This window comes from Urocampus carinirostris, chromosome 2 (genome assembly GCF_059441175.1).
Source record: "Urocampus carinirostris isolate Australia breed hairy pipefish chromosome 2, RoL_Ucar_1.0, whole genome shotgun sequence".
Classification (NCBI taxonomy): Eukaryota; Metazoa; Chordata; class Actinopteri; order Syngnathiformes; family Syngnathidae; genus Urocampus; species Urocampus carinirostris.
Window position 1 is genome coordinate 38,570,665 of NC_142350.1, and position 22,222 is coordinate 38,592,886.

At 39.2% G+C, this 22,222-nt stretch overlaps 1 protein-coding gene across 3 annotated transcripts; it reads left to right on the plus strand.

Annotated features, from left to right (window-relative positions):
* The first annotated feature begins 661 nt into the window (after positions 1–661).
* Positions 662–20,457, plus strand: prss35 (serine protease 35). Of its 3 annotated transcripts, none has more exons than XM_088326458.1 (4): positions 662–722; positions 2,505–2,864; positions 9,600–9,779; positions 16,754–20,457. In XM_088326458.1, the coding sequence occupies exon 4, from the start codon at positions 16,770–16,772 to the stop codon at positions 18,030–18,032; it is 1,263 nt and encodes a 420-aa protein (XP_088182584.1). In that variant the 5' UTR covers positions 662–722; positions 2,505–2,864; positions 9,600–9,779; positions 16,754–16,769; the 3' UTR covers positions 18,033–20,457. The 3 variants fall into 3 exon arrangements, with proteins under 3 accessions (XP_088182584.1, XP_088182585.1, XP_088182586.1); XM_088326459.1 differs by having other exon boundaries at positions 670–722; positions 2,461–2,864; XM_088326460.1 differs by lacking the exons at positions 662–722; positions 2,505–2,864 and having other exon boundaries at positions 9,397–9,779.
* Positions 20,458–22,222: the final 1,765 nt, after the last annotated feature.

The following is a 22,222-nucleotide window of genomic DNA, read 5'->3' on the forward strand; positions in this document are numbered from 1 at the left end:
GTCTCAGCCGGTGTCCATGAGCGGGGCCAATTGGGCGCCATGGCAACCGTGACATTATCAACTCAAATGGCAAAAAAGAAATGGAGGGCTGAAGTCATGGGTTTAGCATGCATTAGGTCTTCCCCTGATTTTCCAGTACATGTTCCTTCACCAGAGGCAAAGTTTCAAGTTATAAGAGAAATAAGAATTGCATTAACAGAGGCAGGATGTTAACAAAATACACTAGCAACAGGCATCTAAATTTGGGGTCTCAAACTTGTGACCCACGAGCCATTTGCTAGTTGATAGTTTGTGACCCTTGTCCTAGTTTGAAATCAATATTAGTGTGGTCCTTGCAAGTTTGATATGCTACTACAGCCCAATGATGACATCACAGGTAAATAAGAAATACAGTGGACCCTATACATACATACGAGCATCTCTAGTTTTGAGAATTTAAAAAAGGGGGATGCGTTTGGTTATAATTCTTTTTTTGACATCCAACACATAATCCACGTTACAAGAATTTACAAAAGCTACCACTAGAGGGCTGAATGCTCAAAATCGCTCACTGCCAGCATAAGCTTGTCCCAGGTAGCTTCCCCATCATAAAGACTTGATCCCACGCGCTTGTGTTGTGTTTTTCTATCGTACTCTTTCGTACTCCCTCACTCCTTCCACACCTATCTCCCTCTCTTGTCCACCACCACACACACACATAGTTAGCAATCACTATCTCCATGGTAAGTACTCATAATAATCCCTCATTTTGTTAATATCATCTTATTTATCTTACAACTGGATGTTCCCCGCGACCCTAATGAGGATAAGCGGTACGGCTAATGAGATGAGATGAGACAATTTGAATGTGTTTTTAGTAATCAGAAAGATGTTTTTGTAGCTTTTAGAGTTAACTTGGCTGATTATGTGAGTCCGGAAACGGATTAATTGGTTCTCAATTATTTTTTATGGTGAAAATTCGTTCGAGACAGAAGAAATTTTACGTACGAGCGCGACCTGGGAAAAGGTTATTTCGTACGTGGAGAGGCCAGTGTACAGCAACGAAATCCAAACACAAAGCAGTCGAATTTAACATAGCATAAACTCGTTTTTCACAATCACGTTAGTCAAAACTGATATGTATGTCGATGTCAATTATGCACACGAAAAACGTCGCTGCGTAAATGTTTAGCCATGGTGTGTCATACGTGAGACCCACAAACTGAATTTTGAACAATAGTGCGGTTGTATTCTGGACAGTGTTGATGTAATTGGGTCACTCTTCAAGACACAGTACGTCAAATTACAGTAATTTGCCAAAGTATGCTTTTTGCAAACGTAATCAACAATTTGTGGTCACGAATTGATAACATTGAAACATTTTCTGCTGCACACCAGACAAGGTCTGACAGCACACTACTATGCCGTGGCACGTAGGTTGAAAAGCAATGGAGTAACTTATGCCTAGGGGTTTCCCAAGATACTTTATCATGGAAAAAATTTTAAAACAACAACATTTTGCAGTTGGTAGTTGCTGCTTCCCGTAGTTTAGAATGTCTTCAATAATTACACATGGGCCACACCAGAGTGCAAAGAGAGCATTTCCCATGAGTCTGTGACATGAGGCACAAAAGACCCTCTATCCACCATACACAGGCTCAACCTCTCAACCAAAAATATCACTCACTGCTTTCTCAAAAAAAAAAACCCAAAGGCTGCCAGCCGAGACTTGACTCCCCCTTGTTGCGCCCTCCCCTCTTCCTGTGTAGCTTTACAGCTACACATGCGGCTAATGAACTGAAAAAATATGAATTACTTCAGATATTTTCATAGGGTAAACTAAGTTGTTAATTTTAGGTTGTATTATAAAGTTAGGGACATATCATTTTAGCTTACCACAAAAATACTAATAATGATTTGAGGAATCATGTAAAAAAAAAAAATTATTTTATGGATACATTGGCAACTAGAATTTTCATTTAAAAATATTTTTACTTTATTGTTTCTCGTGTTATAACAGTTTTCCTCACTTCTTGCAACTCCCTACTTTAAAAATCTAGATCATAAAGTAAGATTTAGAAAATTAGCTAATTCTACAGCCAATTAATTAACAAAAACATACATTCAGTAATTAATTTTGAACAATCTATAAAAATTTGTAAAAAAATTAGTGCAGTAATAAATGACATATTATTGTGATGGAAAAATCCACTACACAGCAAAAATGCATGCAATCGATGCATTGTTTCACCAGCAGGTAATCTTAATTAATGTATCCCTTAATTGTCGTTTTTGATCCTTTTTTCAGGTAATGCAACACTTACAGATTAGCATAATAGTCTCATTTAGCTTTATTTTCAAGGGATATTTTTCATATTTGATGTATATACTATACTGTATATATTTATCCATCCATCTATTCATTCATTTTCTTAACCGCCTGTCCTCATCTGGGTCGCGGGGCGCTGGAGCCAATCTCAGCTGTCTTTGGGGGTGGACATGTGACATCCTGAATTGGTCGCCAGCCAGTCGCAGGTCACGCAAAGACAACCACATGCTCATTTTGGGCGTCACCAATCAACCTGACATGCATCTAACTTGGAATGTGGGAGGAAACCGGAGTGCCGGGAGCAAAATCCAAGCAGGCACGAGGTGAACATGCAAACTCCACACACGGAATTCAAACCCGGGAAGTCAAGACTGCATGAAGTGCCAACCAGTTTTCCGTTGATCCGAAATGCAACATTGGCCAGAAACAAGTTCAGACCATTGAACAGCGCTACGCCAATGCCAACAGTCATTAAGTCAAGGAGGCATTCTCTCGCCAACTTTATTTCACATCAACCTGGAGAAGAGCGTGACTAAACCCCTGGACCAACATGAAGGTACAATCAGCAATGGGGGTCAATATATCCCTAACCTCTGTTTTGCTGATGATATTGGCTGGAGAACAGGGACTCAGAGATCTGGTCAATTGCCTGGACAAATCACCAACCCAGTATGGGATGGAAATCAGCAGAGAATAAAAACAAAACTAATGACCAACAAGGGATCACCAAAAACATCAACAACCAACGAGTGTTTGAACTTGTCACTAAATTTAATTTATTTAAATCACATTTGTGCAAGATAAGTTCCAAGAGAGCTACCACTTAAAGAAATCTAAATACATAAATCGGAATACATTAATCCCTTGCTATGGCCCAGTTTACTTTTCATGGTTTTGTTGCTTCACAAATTAGCATTGTTCATTGTGTTCTGGGTTCTGATCTGCTAAACATTCTCCCCACTGATTATTTGCTGGTCCAGTAGTTTTTTATAAATAAATAATTGAACGAAATTAAAAAAAAACCTTTTTAATAGTTCTTATATTTGTTGAACATATTCTTCGCCTGAATAAAATGTTTGTTATATGGTTATACTTTACTTTTATTAAGTATTTGATTGGATAATAATTGTAAAAAAAATTAGGGTTTCTATTCAATAAAATTTGCCTATCACAGGTTTTTTTTTGGATAAACAAGGGATCACTGTGCCTTTATTTAAATAATTAGCAAAAATACATCAAGTATGATATAAACACGTTATTTTTAAGATACTCACAGGTCAAGAAATTTGCATTTATTTTACATAACATAAGGCTCACTCAGAGGGAGCTGACATGGTTGGTCGCCATCTTGCTGCTACGAGTACCCCGAAAACCTTAAGAAAGGCTGGACAAAAATGGGAAGTGAAATTGTGAAGGTAAGAAAAGGACTGTTTCAAATACAGACCAAATGAAACCCAAACCACCCAAAACATGATTTATTTTGTATAGTTTGAGTCTTTCCAAGAGGGAGCTGACATAAATGTCTGACATCTTGCTACGGTTACTACAAAAACCTAAAACCTTGCAAAGGGGTGGGCAAAAAAAGATGCGGTTTGGTCCCTCTCAAGCCTCGTAGTATGTGTTATTCCTTGTGCTTTTTAGATCTCTTTTTCAGTGGCACTCAAAAAAGCTGATTTAAAAAAGCATATAGTACTTTTATTTTTAAACAAATGCTTGCGCCTGCAAAAAGGGGCTGTTCTTTGGTTTCAATGGATAATAGAGTGTTTATTTGTATGATGCTTAAACAATTAAAGTTGGGGTGCGTCATTTAAGCTGAAAAAGTTTAAAGGAAAATATTTTCTCTTTTAGGTATGTGTTAACAATGACCAAAATCTATCTATCTATCTATCTAAATGGCATTTCTCTAACTTTTCCAACGAGCCTATCTGCTTTTATCTTACTTTTAGCAACTCTATTCACAAAGTGCAACACATTAGGTTAGGTTTGAGGGTGCATTTATACTAATCATTGCAGTTTTTGGTTCGTGTAGCTAGAAAATGGTTAAAGTCAAGTCATGTTTATTTGTATAGCCATTAATCACAAGTATTCTCAAAGGGCTGTCAAGACCACATACTATTATTACACCATCCCCTGATCTTAAACCTACATTAGGGCCCGGTCACACAGCCGTTTGAATCACGGCCAGAAATTTCTGCCTGTGAGGCGGACGCTATTGGACGCTATGAGATCGCCATACAGACGAGATACAGCAGTGCTTAACACGCGGTCGGAAATTCATGCGCGTTTGGCAGCGCGAAATAGTTTTGCGCTGCTCAATACTTTAGAGCACGGGTACACAGCCTTACACAGGCGTATCGAGGCCGAATCACGGCCAGAAATGACTGGCCGTGGAGTAAACGCTGTTGTGCGCTGTTGGACGCTTTGAGACCGCCATATAGACGAGATACAGCAGTGCTTTACTCGCGGTCGGAAATTCACACGCGGTTGGCCGCGCGAAAAAGTTTTGAGCTGCTCAAAACTTTGAGTACGTGTTAACCGCGGGCGGCACACGAGGTAATGACGCGGAACGACGTGCTCTGGCCGCGGCCAGGGCGTGGTTACACATGGGTAGGACGGGAAATTTCAGCGGGTAATCGTGGGTGGAGCATGGTAATAGCATGTTCTGCGCCTGTATCGCGGTGTTATTACGTGAAATTAGCGTGTTACGCGTGTGACGGTCAAACGCCTTTCTCCGCGTATATACAGCGCGATTTGCCGAGCACACGTCAGTTGTGCTCGAGGCGTCAAGGGGTGGACATGGATCCCCGTCACCGTAGTGACCTCGTCTTAATCCATTTTTATTTCTTGACATTTATTTTCATTTCATAACAAGATAATAAAATCAAAATGAAAAACTATTACAATGATAACATATTGGCTTCTTCGGTGCCATAGCTTGAAATCTTGATCTTCACGGGACTGTGTCTTGAGCGGTTATGATTTCTACAGCCCAGTGTTATGCTGAGAAATGCATCCCTGCCGAGATTTGCATCCCCTCGCTACTACAACCACTTTTACCTCGTTTTATCTCACTTTTATATCACTTTTAGGGAATGTAATGGCGAACATATAACCAAATGCAATTTGTTGGGAATGTAATACAACTTAAACCATTCCGTCTTTGTTTTTGTTGTGAACGTAATCGAACGGTAATGCACACCGTATATAAAATCCTCCCCCCCTTGCGTGAACGCGCATTCTGCTGCGCTTCCAACAAAAGCGATAGTATTCTATATAAAACGCTTATTAAAACAATAAAGCGAGCTAATTATAACAATTGGGAGATCCTAGTCTATATAACGCGTTTATTTAAACAATATAGTGCGATCGTATTCTACAAAATGCATTTGTTAACGCGGATGAAAAAGTTACCAACGTCAATGCAAAGCGATCGCAGCAGAATGCGTGTTCACGCGAGGGGGGTGGGGGGTTGCGTAGGAGTCGGATTTGGGCACAACACCGGCTCGGGAGCTTTTATACCCGTGGTCCACACGAGAAAATGATGCGGAAATGATGCTATGAGGAAGCGGAACAGTCGCCGGCGTCTGTTTTGCGGGCATACCACCGATGAACAGCGGGTTGGCCAAATTTGCGCATTTTCCATCGCGGGCAACCACGGGCTAAAAAAACCGCAAAATTTTACCCGCGATACAGACGCAAACGGCTGTGTGACCGGGCCCTTAGGGTAAGGAATCATTCAAAACCTCAACATGAGGTAAATGAAGAAACCTTGAGAAGGGACCGCACACGTGGTAATCGCCCTTCCAAGATGAACAGCAAGAAAAGGCCTGTTTCAATACAGTCAAAAGACCATCTCAACCCCCCCGAAAAAAGTTAATAAAATAGTTTATTCAAGAGTATCTAAGAAATGCACATACTTGCCCGTGCATCATGAAAGGGCTGACTAAGACTGAGATTATGACTTTGAGCAAAAAGATGGTGTACAGCACCTTTTAGTGTTCTACTTCGCGCATCATGCCTATCACATGTTCTTGAACATAACCCTCTCAAAAAACAAGACATTAATGAACAAGTTTCTCTGTAAAACTATTACTTCTGTTCATGTATTATTAACTTGATCTGGAAACATCTCAGTTTAGCTTTGAGCCAAATGTTGACCTTATGTGGCCCAAAGCACCATTTACACCTGACAAACCTTCTGTAATAAGACTAAAAAGCTCTTTATTTGCTATGATGGCAGTATTGAAGTCATAAAGCAACAAGAACACTATGAATGAAAAAGTTTGAGGAGTGATCTGGAGTCCTGGCACGCTGACAGGTGTGGTCAGAATCCTCATTTCGGATGATGATTTGCATCATAAAATGTAATCATTTACATCAGGTGTACGCCGCCACCCAAGTTTTCGAGACCACCAACTTCCTCTCCCGAGCACTCATGCACGCACAGAAGCACTTGAAAAAATAAAAAGAAGCACTCACACTATCATCAGTGGTGGAATATTACAAACAGATGGCTGGGAACGACGGAGCCGAGTTAGGTATTCTATATAGGTCAGTTTCAAATACAAATGATGTCATAGCATCTACTCTTTTGTCTCATGCCAGATGTCTCACATCAGATGACTTTTGTTTAATCAATGCAGGAATCACCAAATGAGAAGCAAAAACTGGTGCACAGCTCAATATCAGCATCTGTGCTTCAGCTCGTAAAATCCCACAACATACTTTTTCCAGTTGAATGCGTAAGAGAAATTTAGGAGACGCCCCAGTTAGGTGCACCTGCTCCCATTCCCACATAAATAATTTTAAGTTATATAGATAGATTGTGGGGAAAGACCATATGTATTTTTCTTCTTTTTTGTTTTAAACAGACGTACATATTTCCGTAGTTGGCCTAATAGAAGTCGTAATTTCCTACAACAGGGTAACAAAAGCTCTTGTTGGTGATAGGAATGAGTGGAGAGGTGTTGTAAAAGGATAGTGGGATGTTTAGACGTGTTCTATGGGATGGGCAGGGCACCTGTACGATGCGGCAGGGGTAAACCAGTGAAGGCTGTCAGGCCCAGCAGTTGATGAGTGTGTTGTGTCACCCTTACCCGAGTGACATGGCCCCTTTCTTGTGTCCCGTTTCACCGAGGTGCTTAACTAGTTTAGGTGTTTGGGCATTAGGGTTGGCCATGGTCAACTTTTTGTGTTTTTTGCTACTTTTTCCTTTTTTCTTTGTTTTTGTATACGTGTTTGTCTTGCTGTCGGTCACCCATCTTGAGGGATATGACCAAGGTATATATATATATATATATATATAAATATATATATATATATATATATATATATATATATATATATATATATATATATATATATATATATATATATATATATATATATATATATATATATATATATATACTGTATATATATACTGTATATATAAGTCTATATAGAAGGCTTCTCTCCCTATTCTCCCCACAAGTTCAAAATACATTGATGTCTTCTCTCCTCATTTGAGTGTCTTTTTAACAGTTTTTAGCACTAAGGTCTGCTAAACAATACATACTGTTCTTTTGAAATTCTTAAACACCTATAGCATTTGTTTATATTTGCCTCTGCTTGTCTTATAGGCTCCTAGGACTGCTGCATCCTACGTGTCAAACAGTTGAAATCTGTAAAATTTTGAATGCCAATCCTTTTTGTAAACTAATTAAATTCAGGCAACTCCAAGGGTAGTATGAACCCCATAGTACTAAATGACCCATTAAATTATTTGGTCACACTTTTGAATCCATCAATGCTATCTATCTATTCGATCTACCTTGGTCATATCCCTCAAGAGGGGTGACCGACAGCAAGACAAACACATACAATAACAAATAAAATAAAAAAGGGAAAAAATAGCAAAAAACACACAAACGTTTTTGGACCATGGCCAACCCAAATGCCCAAACGCCCAAACAAGTTAGGCACCTCAGCACCTAAGTTGGTCATGCTTTCGTCCCTCCAGATGAAACGGAACACGAGAAAGCTGCCATCTCACTCGGGTCAGGGTTACAGAACACACTCTTTTGTTCAACAGCGAGGCCCAACAGCTTTTACTGGTTTACCCCTGCCGCATACAGGTACCCTGCTCATCCCTTAGAACGCATCCAAACATCCCACTATCCTTTTACAACACCTCCACTCATTCCTATCACCAACAAGAGCTCTAGTTTCCACTAGATTTAGACCTCTTTCCTGCAGTGCACTCATAACACCATCCATCCACGTCAATCGAGGGCTTCCTTTTGGTCTCCTTCCATTTACTTCTGCTCTCCTATTCAACATTCGCTCCTGGTCCATCCTCTCCATGTGTCCAAACCAACTGAGTACACTCTTATCCACGCACTTGCTCAGTTCCACTACAACTCCAGTTCTGCCTCTCACAATTTCATTTCTCAATCTGTCCAATCTTGTCACTCCTAACATACTACTCAAAATCATTTAACATCAATACATGAAACAAAAATAGTTGCGTCATCTTAGACTGCATCTGAGTTAGTTTATGTCCTCTCAATTGGATCAATTATTTGCACCTTTTTTGACTTTTTACTTCCTCCTTTTTTCTTTTCCTTTTTTGTCCGTCCATTTTCTAACTGCTTTTCTTTTCTTTTTTTTTCTTTTTTTCTTCACAACAGGCTGGGTAAATTAATGAGAAGAAAATCATGCAATATGGCCACTTTGAGTCTCAGTAGTTTGTATTCCTCCTTGTGCTTTGTAACACTCTTTTTGGTTGTATGATGCAATGCAGCCACATTTATACAGAGTAGGATTGCTGTCAAAAAGGCGCACACAGAAAAAGTCAAAAAATATGATTAAGACCTGTAAAAGTATTGATTTGTGTGTTTAAAATGTTATGATCTCAACCATAACTCTAGTGGTTTGTTTTCATACAGTGTCCCTTTAAGCGGAAAGAGTTGCAGATGTGGACAATGTGGGAATTCAGAACTGTGGCACCCCCACGCTATTGTTGTGAGACCAGTGGAACTAATTCCTGCAGTGTCCCACACGCAGGCTTTCACAAGCTCCCGTTTTGCGCCTCTTTGTGAGCACATCACCAGTGCAGCTGAAAACAACACTGGCACTTGCTGGATGCCCCACCCACACGTGGGCACCAGTTTTTTTTATTCTATTTTATGTTTTGGGTCACTGTAGAACGAAGGGGGAAAAGCCTCTCCCGGATTGTGTTTGCCTCCCTAAACATCCCCCACCCCTTGCCTCCCTTCCCAGCATCAAGTGCTTTCAACTTTCTCTGCAGACACTCAGAAGGAGCTATGAGGAGAGAGCTGCATTCGCCCTGCTGATGTCAGGACGTCTGGGATGAAGTAATGACCCTTTCTTTTGTTTTTTGATTTTTTTGTCTTTCAAAGGACATTCCTTGAGCATCTTCTAGTGGGAACAAGTAATAAATTGGGGATATCAGATCGAATGCAAGAAGGTAGGAATGATCATTCGACTTTCTCCTCCTGTTGTCCTCACTGCAAAGGACATCTTTGTATCTTTTTACCCAGTTTACATTGAAATGTGAATGAATACAACATAACTTTTTTTTCGAAAGTTGAGACTAATCTAGGGAAAGTCATAACATTTATCGTAAAAGAAAAAAATGCATTTGGAGGACTTTTCCCCCTAGGGTTTTAACTAGAGTGGTGGGTCATTTTGACCCGAGGACAGCAGAGTTGATTGTCTTATTTTGCCTAACCAAAAATATTTATTTTGAAATTTGAACAAGATGTTGTAGTTTGTGTTGCTTCAATTGCATTTAAATTTGACAATCTCATACTGAAATCAGATGCAAAAATGTATCCACGATATTATGTCAATGTCCAGCGTTAATATGACTTTAAATCAGTCACATCTTGCAGGTTTTTAATTAATTTCTAGAAGATGTACAACATAAACATATCTTATCCTACCCACTTTTTAAAATATCAATATAACTTAGTTTTACTTTAATATAACTTGAGATGATTGTATCTGACATCGGTTAAAAGAACTTCAATAAAGTGTTGAACGATATTGTAAATGCTCTCACCCCGTTTTGGGGAACAATGGCGCCCTCTGTTGGTCATAACTTTTACAGTAGGGGAATGAAGAAGGCACGCAAAGCTTACTTGAACGTAAAATGTTGAACTCGAATGAGAGGGTTTTGTTTGTCTAACAATTGAATTGTCTTTAATGTCATTTAAAAAAACGTGTTGCACATTGTTTGCAACAAGATTAGACATAACACTCCAGAATAAACACGGAGTAAAGACTTTAAGAGAAAAAAAGATGAAAATTACAGCAGTGTATGTATGGTACTTTTGTCACTTTCCTGTCTGCATGAGTTTCCCTGGGTTAAATAAACTGTACTTTATTTATTTTTTGCCTTTTTTAAACACATACACAGTTAATAAACACTTAAAGAAAATCAATCTTGGTAAAGGAATAGAAATATTCAGGGGGAAACAAACCTAAAATTTAGTTTTATAACTGAATCTTACACCCCCGAGGCATATTTGTAATTGAATGGAATATTATCTAATGAAAAGGAGTGCAAAAACGTTAAGCGGCAAGTCAAATTCCAAAATTAGTCCATAAATAATATATTTTCAATGTAACTGGTAACAGTTTTGCATGCTTGTTTAGGGTGGTGATAGCCCTGGGGAAGAATGCGCTACCATTAATGCAATAGATCATAGAAGTAATGCCTGGGGCGAGAAGAGTCCTTTATAATGTTGACGGCTCTGCCGTGGTATCGCAAGCCGGCAATGTCCTCCAGAGTGGGGAGGGAGCGGTCAGGCCGGGGAGAGAGTTTCCAATGATCTTTTTAGCTGTGATGATTACCCTCAATTTTTTTTTCTTTGTTGCCCAACCCTATAGCTCAGGCACACATTTTATGCCATTATTTTACGAGTCTGGCCCCAGTGAGTGTTTTTTCTATCATGCGGCCCTTTAGCTCAAATGCGTTTGACACCCCTGATTTAGTGTATAACTTCAGATCTTTTATCAATCCTGGCAAATGCAATGATGTTTAGCTGGCCGACGTTATTGCATTTCATGAAAGAGGAATTGACTTTTGTAATGTTGCACTTCCACACAAATGAAAAAGAATACATTTTTGGTAGTCCACCCAGACCCACACCACTAAAGGTTCCTCCTCCAGCTGGAAAGTGCAGTTATCAAACTGTCTGCATCGACATCCAAACGACTTTTCTGCTCATTGGTTTGGAAGTTGCCTACGTGACATCATGACCACAGCGGATCCGACCAAAGGACATTTTCCGACTCCGTTTGATCGATTTAATACTATTAACCCAACGCAGATTTTTTTTTTTTCCGATTGGGTTATCAGGATTCTGGTTGTTCTGATGCCATACCGAGATGCATAAATGCACGTGTGCTGTCATTTGCAGACACGAGAGAATAGAGCAGAAAACCAGGAGTGGTCATAACTAAAAGAGAAGGTTAACCATTGTGGCCAACCTCCAAGCCACTGTCTTGAGCTCATTCGGAGGATCGTGGTTCATCCTACCCTCAATGGCGACCACAGCTGTGACTCAAACTTCATATAAATCTCTTAACCATAGAGCTGATGTAACAACTTAGCAAGTGGCCAGCAAATCCGTTCGACGAAGAATATTCCGTTTGTGCAGACTTGCAGAATAGTTTTGGTGGCTGCAAAAAAATCAAGACCACAGTGTGTGTTCTAACTCTGAGAAACAGCGCCTGTGCCTGGCCAAAGAAAAACTGTGTTGAAGGCTTCCAGATCTGAATTGGAAAGTCCACAAACTGTATGGCCCATTTTTTTGTTGAGTTTTCAACAATTTCCATTAAAAAATTCAAAAATAAAAAAACCCAAACAAACCCAAAACAGACAGGCAAAAATAGCATGTCAAGGTGGAAAAATAAAAGGCAGGATACTTCACTAGGAGTGTGGGGCAATGAACTACAAATACAAAGGCATTCTGGTTGGGATAAAAATCGCTGATTAGTTACATCTAACCCATTTAATCTATCCAGCATGTTTTCCAAACATTTATGGCTGGGCTACTGGGGAGCTTCCAGTGTCTCGAAATTGTCCCGGTGTTGTGCCATATGGTCCTACTTGGGCGAATTGTGCTGCTACGAGGACCCCAAAAACCTTGTAAAAGGCTGGACCCGTAAAAAAAAATAAGACGTGAAATTGTGAAAGTAAGAAAAGGACTGTTTCATATACAGTCCAAATGAAAACCAAAAGATGAAAAAGGAAGAATTTATTCGAGGGAGTCATTCACATACTTGCACACGCAACAAAAAGAGCTGGAAAGATTATTTCAGCTTACGGAAGCCACCAAGATGTCAGACAATCATGCCAAATCCCTCTAAGTGAGCCTCATGTTGTGTAAAATAAATGCTCCTATAGAGGTGGTGTCCGTAACTTCAAAATATTGTACTTGCTGCTGCCATCTCCTGGCTGAAATCACCATTGCAGCCTCTGTCAAGCACCTTTTGTTTTGAAGGCATCTCAAACTAAGGCAGAACGGCGGCGCAGTGGTTAGCGCTTGTGCGCCACAGTTTTGAGCTCATGAGATCGAATCTCCTGTGTGGAGTTTGTATGTTCTCTCCATGCTTGCGTGGGTTTCCTCCCACATTCCAAAAACATGCATGTCAGGTTAATTAGCCGTTCCAAATTGTCCCTAGGTGCGAATGAGCGAGCGAGTTGTCTGTCTCTGTCTGGCAACCAGCTGAGGGTGTCCCCTGCCCACTGCCCGAAGATAGCTGGAAAGGGCTCCAGCACCCCCGCGACCCTACTGTGGATAAGCGGTGCAGATAATGGATGGATGGATGGACATCTCAAACTATGCACCCCACCTTCAATGCTAGCAAGAGATCTCTGAAATAAACAGAAAATTATCTTTCATAGTTAGCTTAAAATCGAAGCGATCACAAATGAATTATTTTCACACTTTATTCCCCAATATGTGCTGAAGAACCATCGCTCAAAGGGAAAATGAACCATCCACTGTTTCCCCCTTTGAATATCCAAAGTGTGATCTCACTAAGGTTGTCTAATCATACAATGTTTTTGGATCGTTGATAGGGGAGAGGAATAGTGGCTATCATATTCTAGATGGCTGCATTCATTTTAAAGGGACACTGTGTAATATTTGACCATTAGATGATACTGTATTGTGGAATGCAACCGAAAATGAGTGCTACAAAGTGCAAGGAACAAATAGAAACCATGGAGACTCAAAGCGATCAAACTGCAACATTTCTACTGTCATTTTTTTCTGCCCAGCATTTCACAATGTTTTTGGGGTAGGTAAGCCATTTCTTGGTGAGCCTCATGTTATATATATTGAATACACATTTTGAAAAAAAAATGCATGTTTATGTTAGTTAAGGTATTCTTGCTTATTTTAAATAATATGATTTATATTGTTTTTTTAATCAAATTAAATTTTCGGGGTTTTTTTCAACTGGAAGGCGTGAAAATGGACAGCATGTAACATTTAGTGCCTCCTAGTGGTAAAAAATAGTTTTATTTAATAAAAAAAGGCGTTGATTTAATTCCTAGGCAAACATACATGGACCAATGTTATTTTTTATTAAAAAAAAAAAAATCATTGGTCTTTTACACAGTGGAATCCACACGTAGGTCGCCGCCATGTTTGTCCAGCACCCACGCGCCATGCTAGTAGTGTTGGATATGTTACTCTAAAAAAACAATTAGTTATGGATAATCGCTTCTCCTTCCACACAGTAACTGAATTAGTAACTGAATTACTCTATGAATAAAGTAACAAGTTACCAGGGAAAGTAACTATTTTCGTTACTCTAAAAAGTTGTTGTATGCCAAAGAATTTGACATTTTCAGAGCAGTATTCAACTTAGTTGATTAGAGAACGGACAACAGATTTATCCTACACTTCAAGTGCAACAAAAAGAAACAGGATCATAAAATAACAATCAGCACTAAACAATATAAAGTGAGTTTAACACATTAAATCTAACTGAAATGGTCCTTTTCTACCTAGATATCTTCTTACCTAAAGATCAAATTCACCCACCCACCCAAGTAACCACCTACCTACCTACCTGTCTATCTGTTCAGTTGTTCCATTAGCACTGTGGATTGTCTAGAATACACTTAATCCAAGACTATGACAAACTGCAACAATCTGACAAATGTTGTCACCCATATCTTAAGTGGTCATCCATTGAAGTGAAGGAAACCACTCTCTGTTAGGGAGGCACTGACAGTTTTGGCACCAAAACAGATCCAGTAGGGAGGCGAGGGGCCTTCAGGGAGGGCGTTAGAAGGTTCATGTTATCTTAACGGCTACAAAACCTTGCATACACGAGAGCTTGGGAAAATGTCCCTTTACTCCTAACTAAAAGTACTTTGCAGTACATCGTAATTTAGGCTGTAAATGTTAGGAAGGTGTTGAGAAGGAGTTTAACTTTCATGTTTGTTGCTCAGAAAGAGGTGGAGTAGGTGCTTTTGTATTTTTGTTGGGTAAGTATTAAATTCTATTTTATTATCATTAAAAATATATTATTCGTTTTATACAATTACACCTAACTGATTTTTTTGCATTGTGGTATTCTATCTTATTGTAAACTATCTTGCACCATCAGGATTGCACTTTTTAATTTTGTTGTGCATTTAACGTGTTACAATGACAATAATTCCATTCTGTTCCATTCTATTCTATTCTACCAATTGTTGAGACACTTCTCTTCTAAAAAGAATAATACTATAACAGAAAAGGAAGTACAAAGAACATTTTTAAACAATTAAGGGATCAAAGGTTTGTGAATTCACTTCTGAAAAGAGTTAAAACCCATAAAAAAACAAAACAATCCGGAACAAGCTCTCGGCTGGCAGTTTATAAGAAGGCTTGAGTCAGGAGCAAACTGGCGCAAAGTGGTTAAGGGCCAAGGGAAGGACTTCAACGCGGAACGCAACAATCCGACAGCTTCTGCTGTCGGCACAGTCATTGTATGCAGGGAAGTTAAAGAGCGTCAGGTATGGGTGACTCATGCTGGATCCTAATATATACAGTAATGAATGTTGGGGTAAAGTAAAATACACAATCACAGGTGTGTTCCTTTATTGAGTGCAGGGAATGTCAAAAATATGTCTCTGTCTTAGCCGTTTTTCAAAACAAAGAATAGAGAATACGTTTTCTGAAACCCAACGAGCAAGGTATTCCTCAGAATGCGCTTGAGAATGTTTTCCTTAAGAATGTGATTTTCACTGTAAACTGGAACAGCTGTGTTCTGCTCCTTATTAACTTGACCACCAACATCTGACGTACTCTACAATAATGGCATAAACTGTATCCAGTGATATTTTTGTAAATGAATACCAGGAATGACGAGAAATTTGTTGTTTTGAGCAAGCTGTCAGCAGCTACATTTGTGTAATCTACGGATTTTTATTCTTTGCGTACTTTTAATGTGAACAGTTTTTGGACTGTTTCTGTTGACGTTACACAATATCACAACACGCGAGTTTGAAAAACAGTGCATATTTTGAAACATCTTTGGAGGGTAAATAATAATATTCATTTAGACTCCAAGGAAATCTTGCAATTTGGGACTCTGCACACAAGGTCCTTCTGATAAGTTTAATGTTTAGTAGACACTCAAAATAAGGAAAAAAGACATCAGTGGATTTTAAACTTGCAAGGAGAACAGGGGAGCCCCACCCTACGGAAATCAATTCCAACTTTTTTCTAAAGGCCACCAGCTGAACCGTTTTTTTTTTTATATAAATCCCATAGGTTACAATAGCAGGTCTGCCCTAAATGGTGTGGATATCAAAGAACAATAACATGATTGGCTAAGAGTAACAATTATGTAAACAACGAACAATGTGCTATAATAGTGAAAATAGAGAACTGTAATCCTATGCAATCTCCTTTGCAGTTGTTCAATATTAAAACACCCCATAAGGTCCCAACGGACCGCCGGACTGTTGATAAGCAGATACGTGTCTGTACAATGTCACTAGTCACTGAAATACGTCTTGCCACATCTCATTGGAAAGCTTAAACTCTTGGAATTTAAATGTACTCATCACAGAAACATTGCGATCAGTCTGAAACAAGATAGACAAAAACTATAAAGTGGTGATAGCTCACCTAAAAGACCCCAAGGAAGTCAGCTAAAGAGTAGATATTATGCAGATGCAGCAGGACTGTACAGTGAATCCAACCGGGTAAAATATGAAAATCCCCCAGCAAGCATCTCTGCATTGATGGATCTTTCTTATTGCTAGCCATCAGTTTAGCCCCATAATTCCAGTTTACAAATAAACCGATTTGTAAAATCATTCCCAATAAGGTAATCAGATTCTCACCTTTTGATTGACACCACTCTCAACTAATTAACTTTCAACACTTTAACTATACTTGCCTTTGTTTGTTTTCATAGCCCGGACCAACTCACAATGGGCCCTCTACACCTGTGCATGCTGCTCCCTGTGACGGTGTTGGTTGCAGCCACCTTCCCCACCGAGCTAAAGGCAACAGTTGATGACGATTATACCTGGCCTCAATGGAATTTGCCTCTGGTAAGGAAGAGGCGCACCCTGCCGCTGAGTAGTCCCAAATTCTCAGCTCACCCCAAAGGAAAAGTGAGTGGAACCTGCGGAATTGAGTGCCAGCGGGACATCCCCTCACCATCCCTGGACGACCTGGAGCAGTTTCTGTCCTACGAGACGGTTTTTGAGAATGGCACTCGCACCTATACCTCTGTGTCCGTGCAAGGTCTGAACGAGGTCACGAATTGGTCCAGAAACTACTCCTCCAGGTCCCGTAACAAAAGAGAAGTTTATGGCACCGACACCCGCTTTACAATTTCTGATAAGCAGTTCTCCACCAAATATCCTTTCTCCACTACTGTCAAGATCTCCACTGGATGTTCTGGAGTTCTGGTGTCCCCCAAACATGTCTTGACTGCTGCCCACTGCATTCATGATGGAAAAGATTATCTGGATGGTGTTCAGAAGCTTCGTGTTGGTATTCTGAAGGAAAAATCAAGAAAAGGTAAGGGAGGCAAAGGAAGAGGAGGGCGAGGGAAGAGCAAAAAGAAAAAGGGAGATGACACTAAAGAAGAAGTTAAACAAGTGGAGGAGAAAGGGGGTGGCCGTAAAGGAAAGGCTAGAAAGAGCCGGAGTCGCCGTAGCGTACAGCAAGAGAAACCATCATTTAAGTGGACTAGGGTTAAAAAAACCCAAGTGCCCAAGGGTTGGTTCAAAGGTGTGTCGGATGGACTGACTGCGGATTATGACTATGCAGTTTTGGAACTGAAACGAGCCCCCAAAGTCAAACACATGGATCTGGGTGTTATCCCGTCAGTCAAGAAACTCCCAGCAGGACGAATCCACTTCTCTGGTTTCGACGATGACCGGCCGGGTAACCTGGTTTACCGATTCTGCTCCGTGTCCGAGGAGTCCAAAGATTTGTTGTATCAATACTGTGATGCCAAGCCTGGCTCTAGTGGCTCCGGGGTTTATATCCGTCTCAAAGAGCCGGGCAAGAAGAAGTGGAAGAGGAAGATCATTGGGGTCTTTTCTGGCCACCAGTGGGTGGATGTTAATGGCAACGGGCTGCAGCAGGATTACAACGTTGCCGTGAGGATAACACCTCTGAAATATGCCCAAATCTGCTATTGGGTCCATGGGGACTCAAGTGAGTGCCAGGTATCCTAAACCAATCATGTGCCTTGAGAAATCACCCAGGTCTTTTGGACAAAAGGACCACCTGTCTCCAAATGGTGCCTGTCTTGGTCTCCTCCTACCAAAAAGACTCGGTGCTGACAACAGAAACTCCATATCATGAAAAGAGAACTGTGGCATTTCTAATTTATTTTATTGTTTTTTTTAAAAAAGGAAAAAACGTCTTGATATGGTTTATGGATTATCTATCTGAGATTTTTCTTTTGATTTTTGTACATTTTTGATTTTATAGAAAAAGAGTACACATGTAACTCTTAGTATATTGCGATGTTTAAATGGCAAAAACACATTTTTTACCATGTCAAAGCAACACATCTGCTACCCAAAATGTTGTTGACAAGATGTTGAAATGGCCAAAGAAGTCGCCATTTGTCTTAACAGTTGATAGATTTAGTTTTGTAGACACACAAAAGACATCAAAAGAACCTTGAACTTGCAAAGAGAACAGGGGGATCCCAAACCTCCAATAGGAAATTCCAACCTGTCCTAAATAATCAAGATAACAAACTGGCATCCTGTGCAAACTCCTTTGCAGGTGTACAATATTAAAAGCAGAATAAACTCATCAACAGTAAAGCTGGAAAAAAAGTATTTTTCACTCCTATAAACTACTTTTCTGGGACAACATTTGCTCCACTGTGGATGGCCCAAACACAACCGGAATTCAAACGCCCATTCTTGGACTAAATCATGTCTAAAACAGACCATGTCCATCCCAAAATCCAACGAAGAAAAAATGCCCGGTGCCTAGTTTGCAGGCCAAAAAAAAACGCCCTCTGGTGGCTCATATGTTTGTGCAATTTACCTAGAGAACGTATGGACATTTTGGCAGTTACGATGAGTCATGTCAGAAAAATACTTGCAAACATCAAATTAAATTACATTTCACCGTACATGCTCATGCTATTGTAACAAATATTATCGTAATGTTAAAAATGACCTTTTTTTGACTTGTACATTGTAACATCCCTACTACAAAGTAAATTTGTCCATGTTTCTTCTTTTTTCACAGGGCTTTAAGAGAGACTCTGCGTCTTGCGAGTTCTAACTGTAGCAATAGTGGTTGGCGTTGACAAAAGCAAGGATAGACATTCACATGAACTATATTCCATAAACAGATTCAAATATATGAATAATCAAAGCTGATGTTTTGCATTGCATATGTTTAAACATTTTTTATATGTCTATATCAGTGGTTCCTAACCTTGTTGAAGCTACCAAATCTGACCGGTTTCATATGCGCATTCACCAAACCTTACTTGTAAAGTAAAATATATATATATTTTAAATTTAAAGACATCAATTTTTTCTTCTGGTGCACAAAAAGAACCGTGCAGAACAAAACCAACATAGAGCATAAACTCACAATGATCTTTAGATCTACAAATCACTGTAACTTCTGCTGTTGCCTTTAAGAGACCAGTTCAGGTATGATTGGCCTTACCTTGGCAAGTGCCACTCATGTCAAGTTCACAGCAAAGTCCGTTCCTCGTTGTTGTTAATGTCCAGCGTCTTCAAAAAATGATTGCTCGCAAATATATGTTGTAACATATGGTACAAAAAACTCTAGGGATAGTTTGGCGATAACTGAATACTTTTTCATTTGTTGGACCCAAAATATTGAGAGTATAGTTGTTCTGAAGAGTTGCTTTTGAACCTGGTTCTGCTGAATGATTTCATCAAGGTTGTAATCATTGAATATTGCTGAATGGCTGTCTCAACCTGCTGGATATGAGGCTCTTACTTGGAAGTATCGGTCAAAAGACTTTGCTGGCTTATCTATGTACGTGCCAATTGATTGTTTCAGATCTACGGCTACGGAATTATCACCAATTCCAGGAAACATTTTCGATCTTAGTTACAGTTGTCAAAAAGGAGAAAGTTTGCCAAGTCATAACGAAAATATTTGTCCAACCAGTTTCGCTGCAGAGGCTCCACCAAACCCCTAAAACTGACTCACCGAACACCCAGGGTTCAATTGAACCCGGGTTAAGAACCACTGGTTTATAGCATTCCATCATTCTCTGTCCTAGTAGAACTCAATTGACCCACCATTTTTTCTTTGTAGCAGTGGTTGGTGTGCACATTTTACTGGTGCTTATGTAAAACAACGGTGCTAATTTTTCAAACTATAAGCTTTTTTTTTTTTTAACCAAAAGGAAAGGAGAGCCTACTACTGTAACTATGATTTTAAGGCTTTATGTAAAGAATGGACTGAAAGTTTTGATAAGTTACATAATTTAATAATCATGTGAAATATTTTTTTTTTTACTTTACACTTCAATTTTGTGTTATAAATAATATCAAATTGTACAATGAAATGCCGTTTTTAAGAAGTGGATGTGGCCTTTTCTGGTGTAAAAACAAATAAATATCCAAATCTGATACTTATAATACAGATTGATGGACTAATCATTTACAGTCACGGGGATTGTTGTGCATTGTGTTAATGCTCAGCCATTGTAAAAATGTTCATTGGTTATTTGCAAAAGCAATTTCAAAATTCTAAAGTCATGATGACATACTGCACTTCAAGTTGTCATCATGGCAGATGTAACATGATTGTTGGGTTTGTGGGTGTGCCTCGGACGACTTCCAGAGTGAAAACAAAGCAGTCATACACTACATGATGTGTGTGGCTCACAAACCATGTTCCGGAGTACTCAAAATATACATTTTCCCATTTAATGTAGGCTAATTTGTCCACCAACTATTTGATCGGGATCTTGTGAATTATCTGCTGCATGCTGAAGCTCTGATACTTCCTGGCTAGAAAAAAAACTCTTAGCTTTGTGCTCGGCCTATGTCCTTCTGATTCTCCCCCAATTCACGGTTCACGGATCCCTTAACTGCCTGGGTTGCCGGGGCACCACCTCCTATGGTGTGTCATGGGCGCCGCCCATCCCTCTTCAGAATGATTTATTTTTTTTGGGGTTGTGCTCCGGCACATGAAACAAATAAGACTGGTTTCAATTGTTACCAGTAGGATGTGAAGCCTCCTGATCTGACTCAGCTACAGCACCTTTATCATCTGGTCACTGTCTTCGGTGTTAAGCATCCTCCCGTTTTTCAGTGATGAGTTGGATTTCAATAGTGATACCAAATCCTGATTCACCCGGGAAAAACCACTTTGTTAAAAAGTATTGCCAATGGAGCACACAAATTAGCCTTTGTTAAGATTACTGAATTAGGAAAAATAAATTTGGTTTTGAAATTGAACAACAGTCCGTATTTGATTGATTAGCTTCTACTTCGTTCCTGATAGATTTTCAGATGGGTGGGCAAAAGCATTGTTTCTAAACAGTGTGTCATGGCACAATGTTCTCTGAGACTTTGCCCTTTGAGCCACAAGAAATTCAATTTACACATTGTCATCGATAAAAAAAAACATCTAGTGATCATTTGTTTGCAACGAGATTAGACATGGCACTCCAGGATAAACAAGAAAAACACATAATACAGACTAAAAAGACAAAATTACATAAAAGAATATAAGGATAATTAGGAAAAGCGATTAGTAGTGCTTCAAGACTGGATATAAGTGCCATTTTTGTCCGTAACAATCGTGCAATAAAAAGTAGTGTAATAACATTTAGCAACAACAAAATTCCCAAATAAGTAAATAAAGAAGATGTGAATACCCATTTTTCTAAATAATACCAATTTATTTTCAATCGAACTGGCATGATACACATTTATCACAGTCGTGGGTCCTTGTTTGGGGTGGTGATGACCCTGGGGAAGAAAGGATCTCTGAGACAGTTAGTCCTGGTTTTAGGGACCTGTAGCGCCCACCAGAGTGTAACAAGTCAAATAATTGGTGGCTGGAGTGTGAGGAGTCCTTTATATACAACACTGAAAATGAACATTTTAAAGAAATTATGAAAAAAAATAAAAATCCGTGGCAGACAATATACAAAATTATTTTGATATTATTTTTCTCTCTTACGTTTTTATTAAATGTTTTATCCTGGAGTACTAAGTTTAATTCACCACATTTGTAACAATGTCAAAGACAATTCAATTTAAAAAATATTAATACATTGTCGGTATTTCAGGAAAAAATATATTTACTGTATATACAAAAATTACATTTCATTTTTAAATGTAAATTTCTTTTCAAAAAGCTAGTTAAAATAATATAGTGATATCAATTTTATATA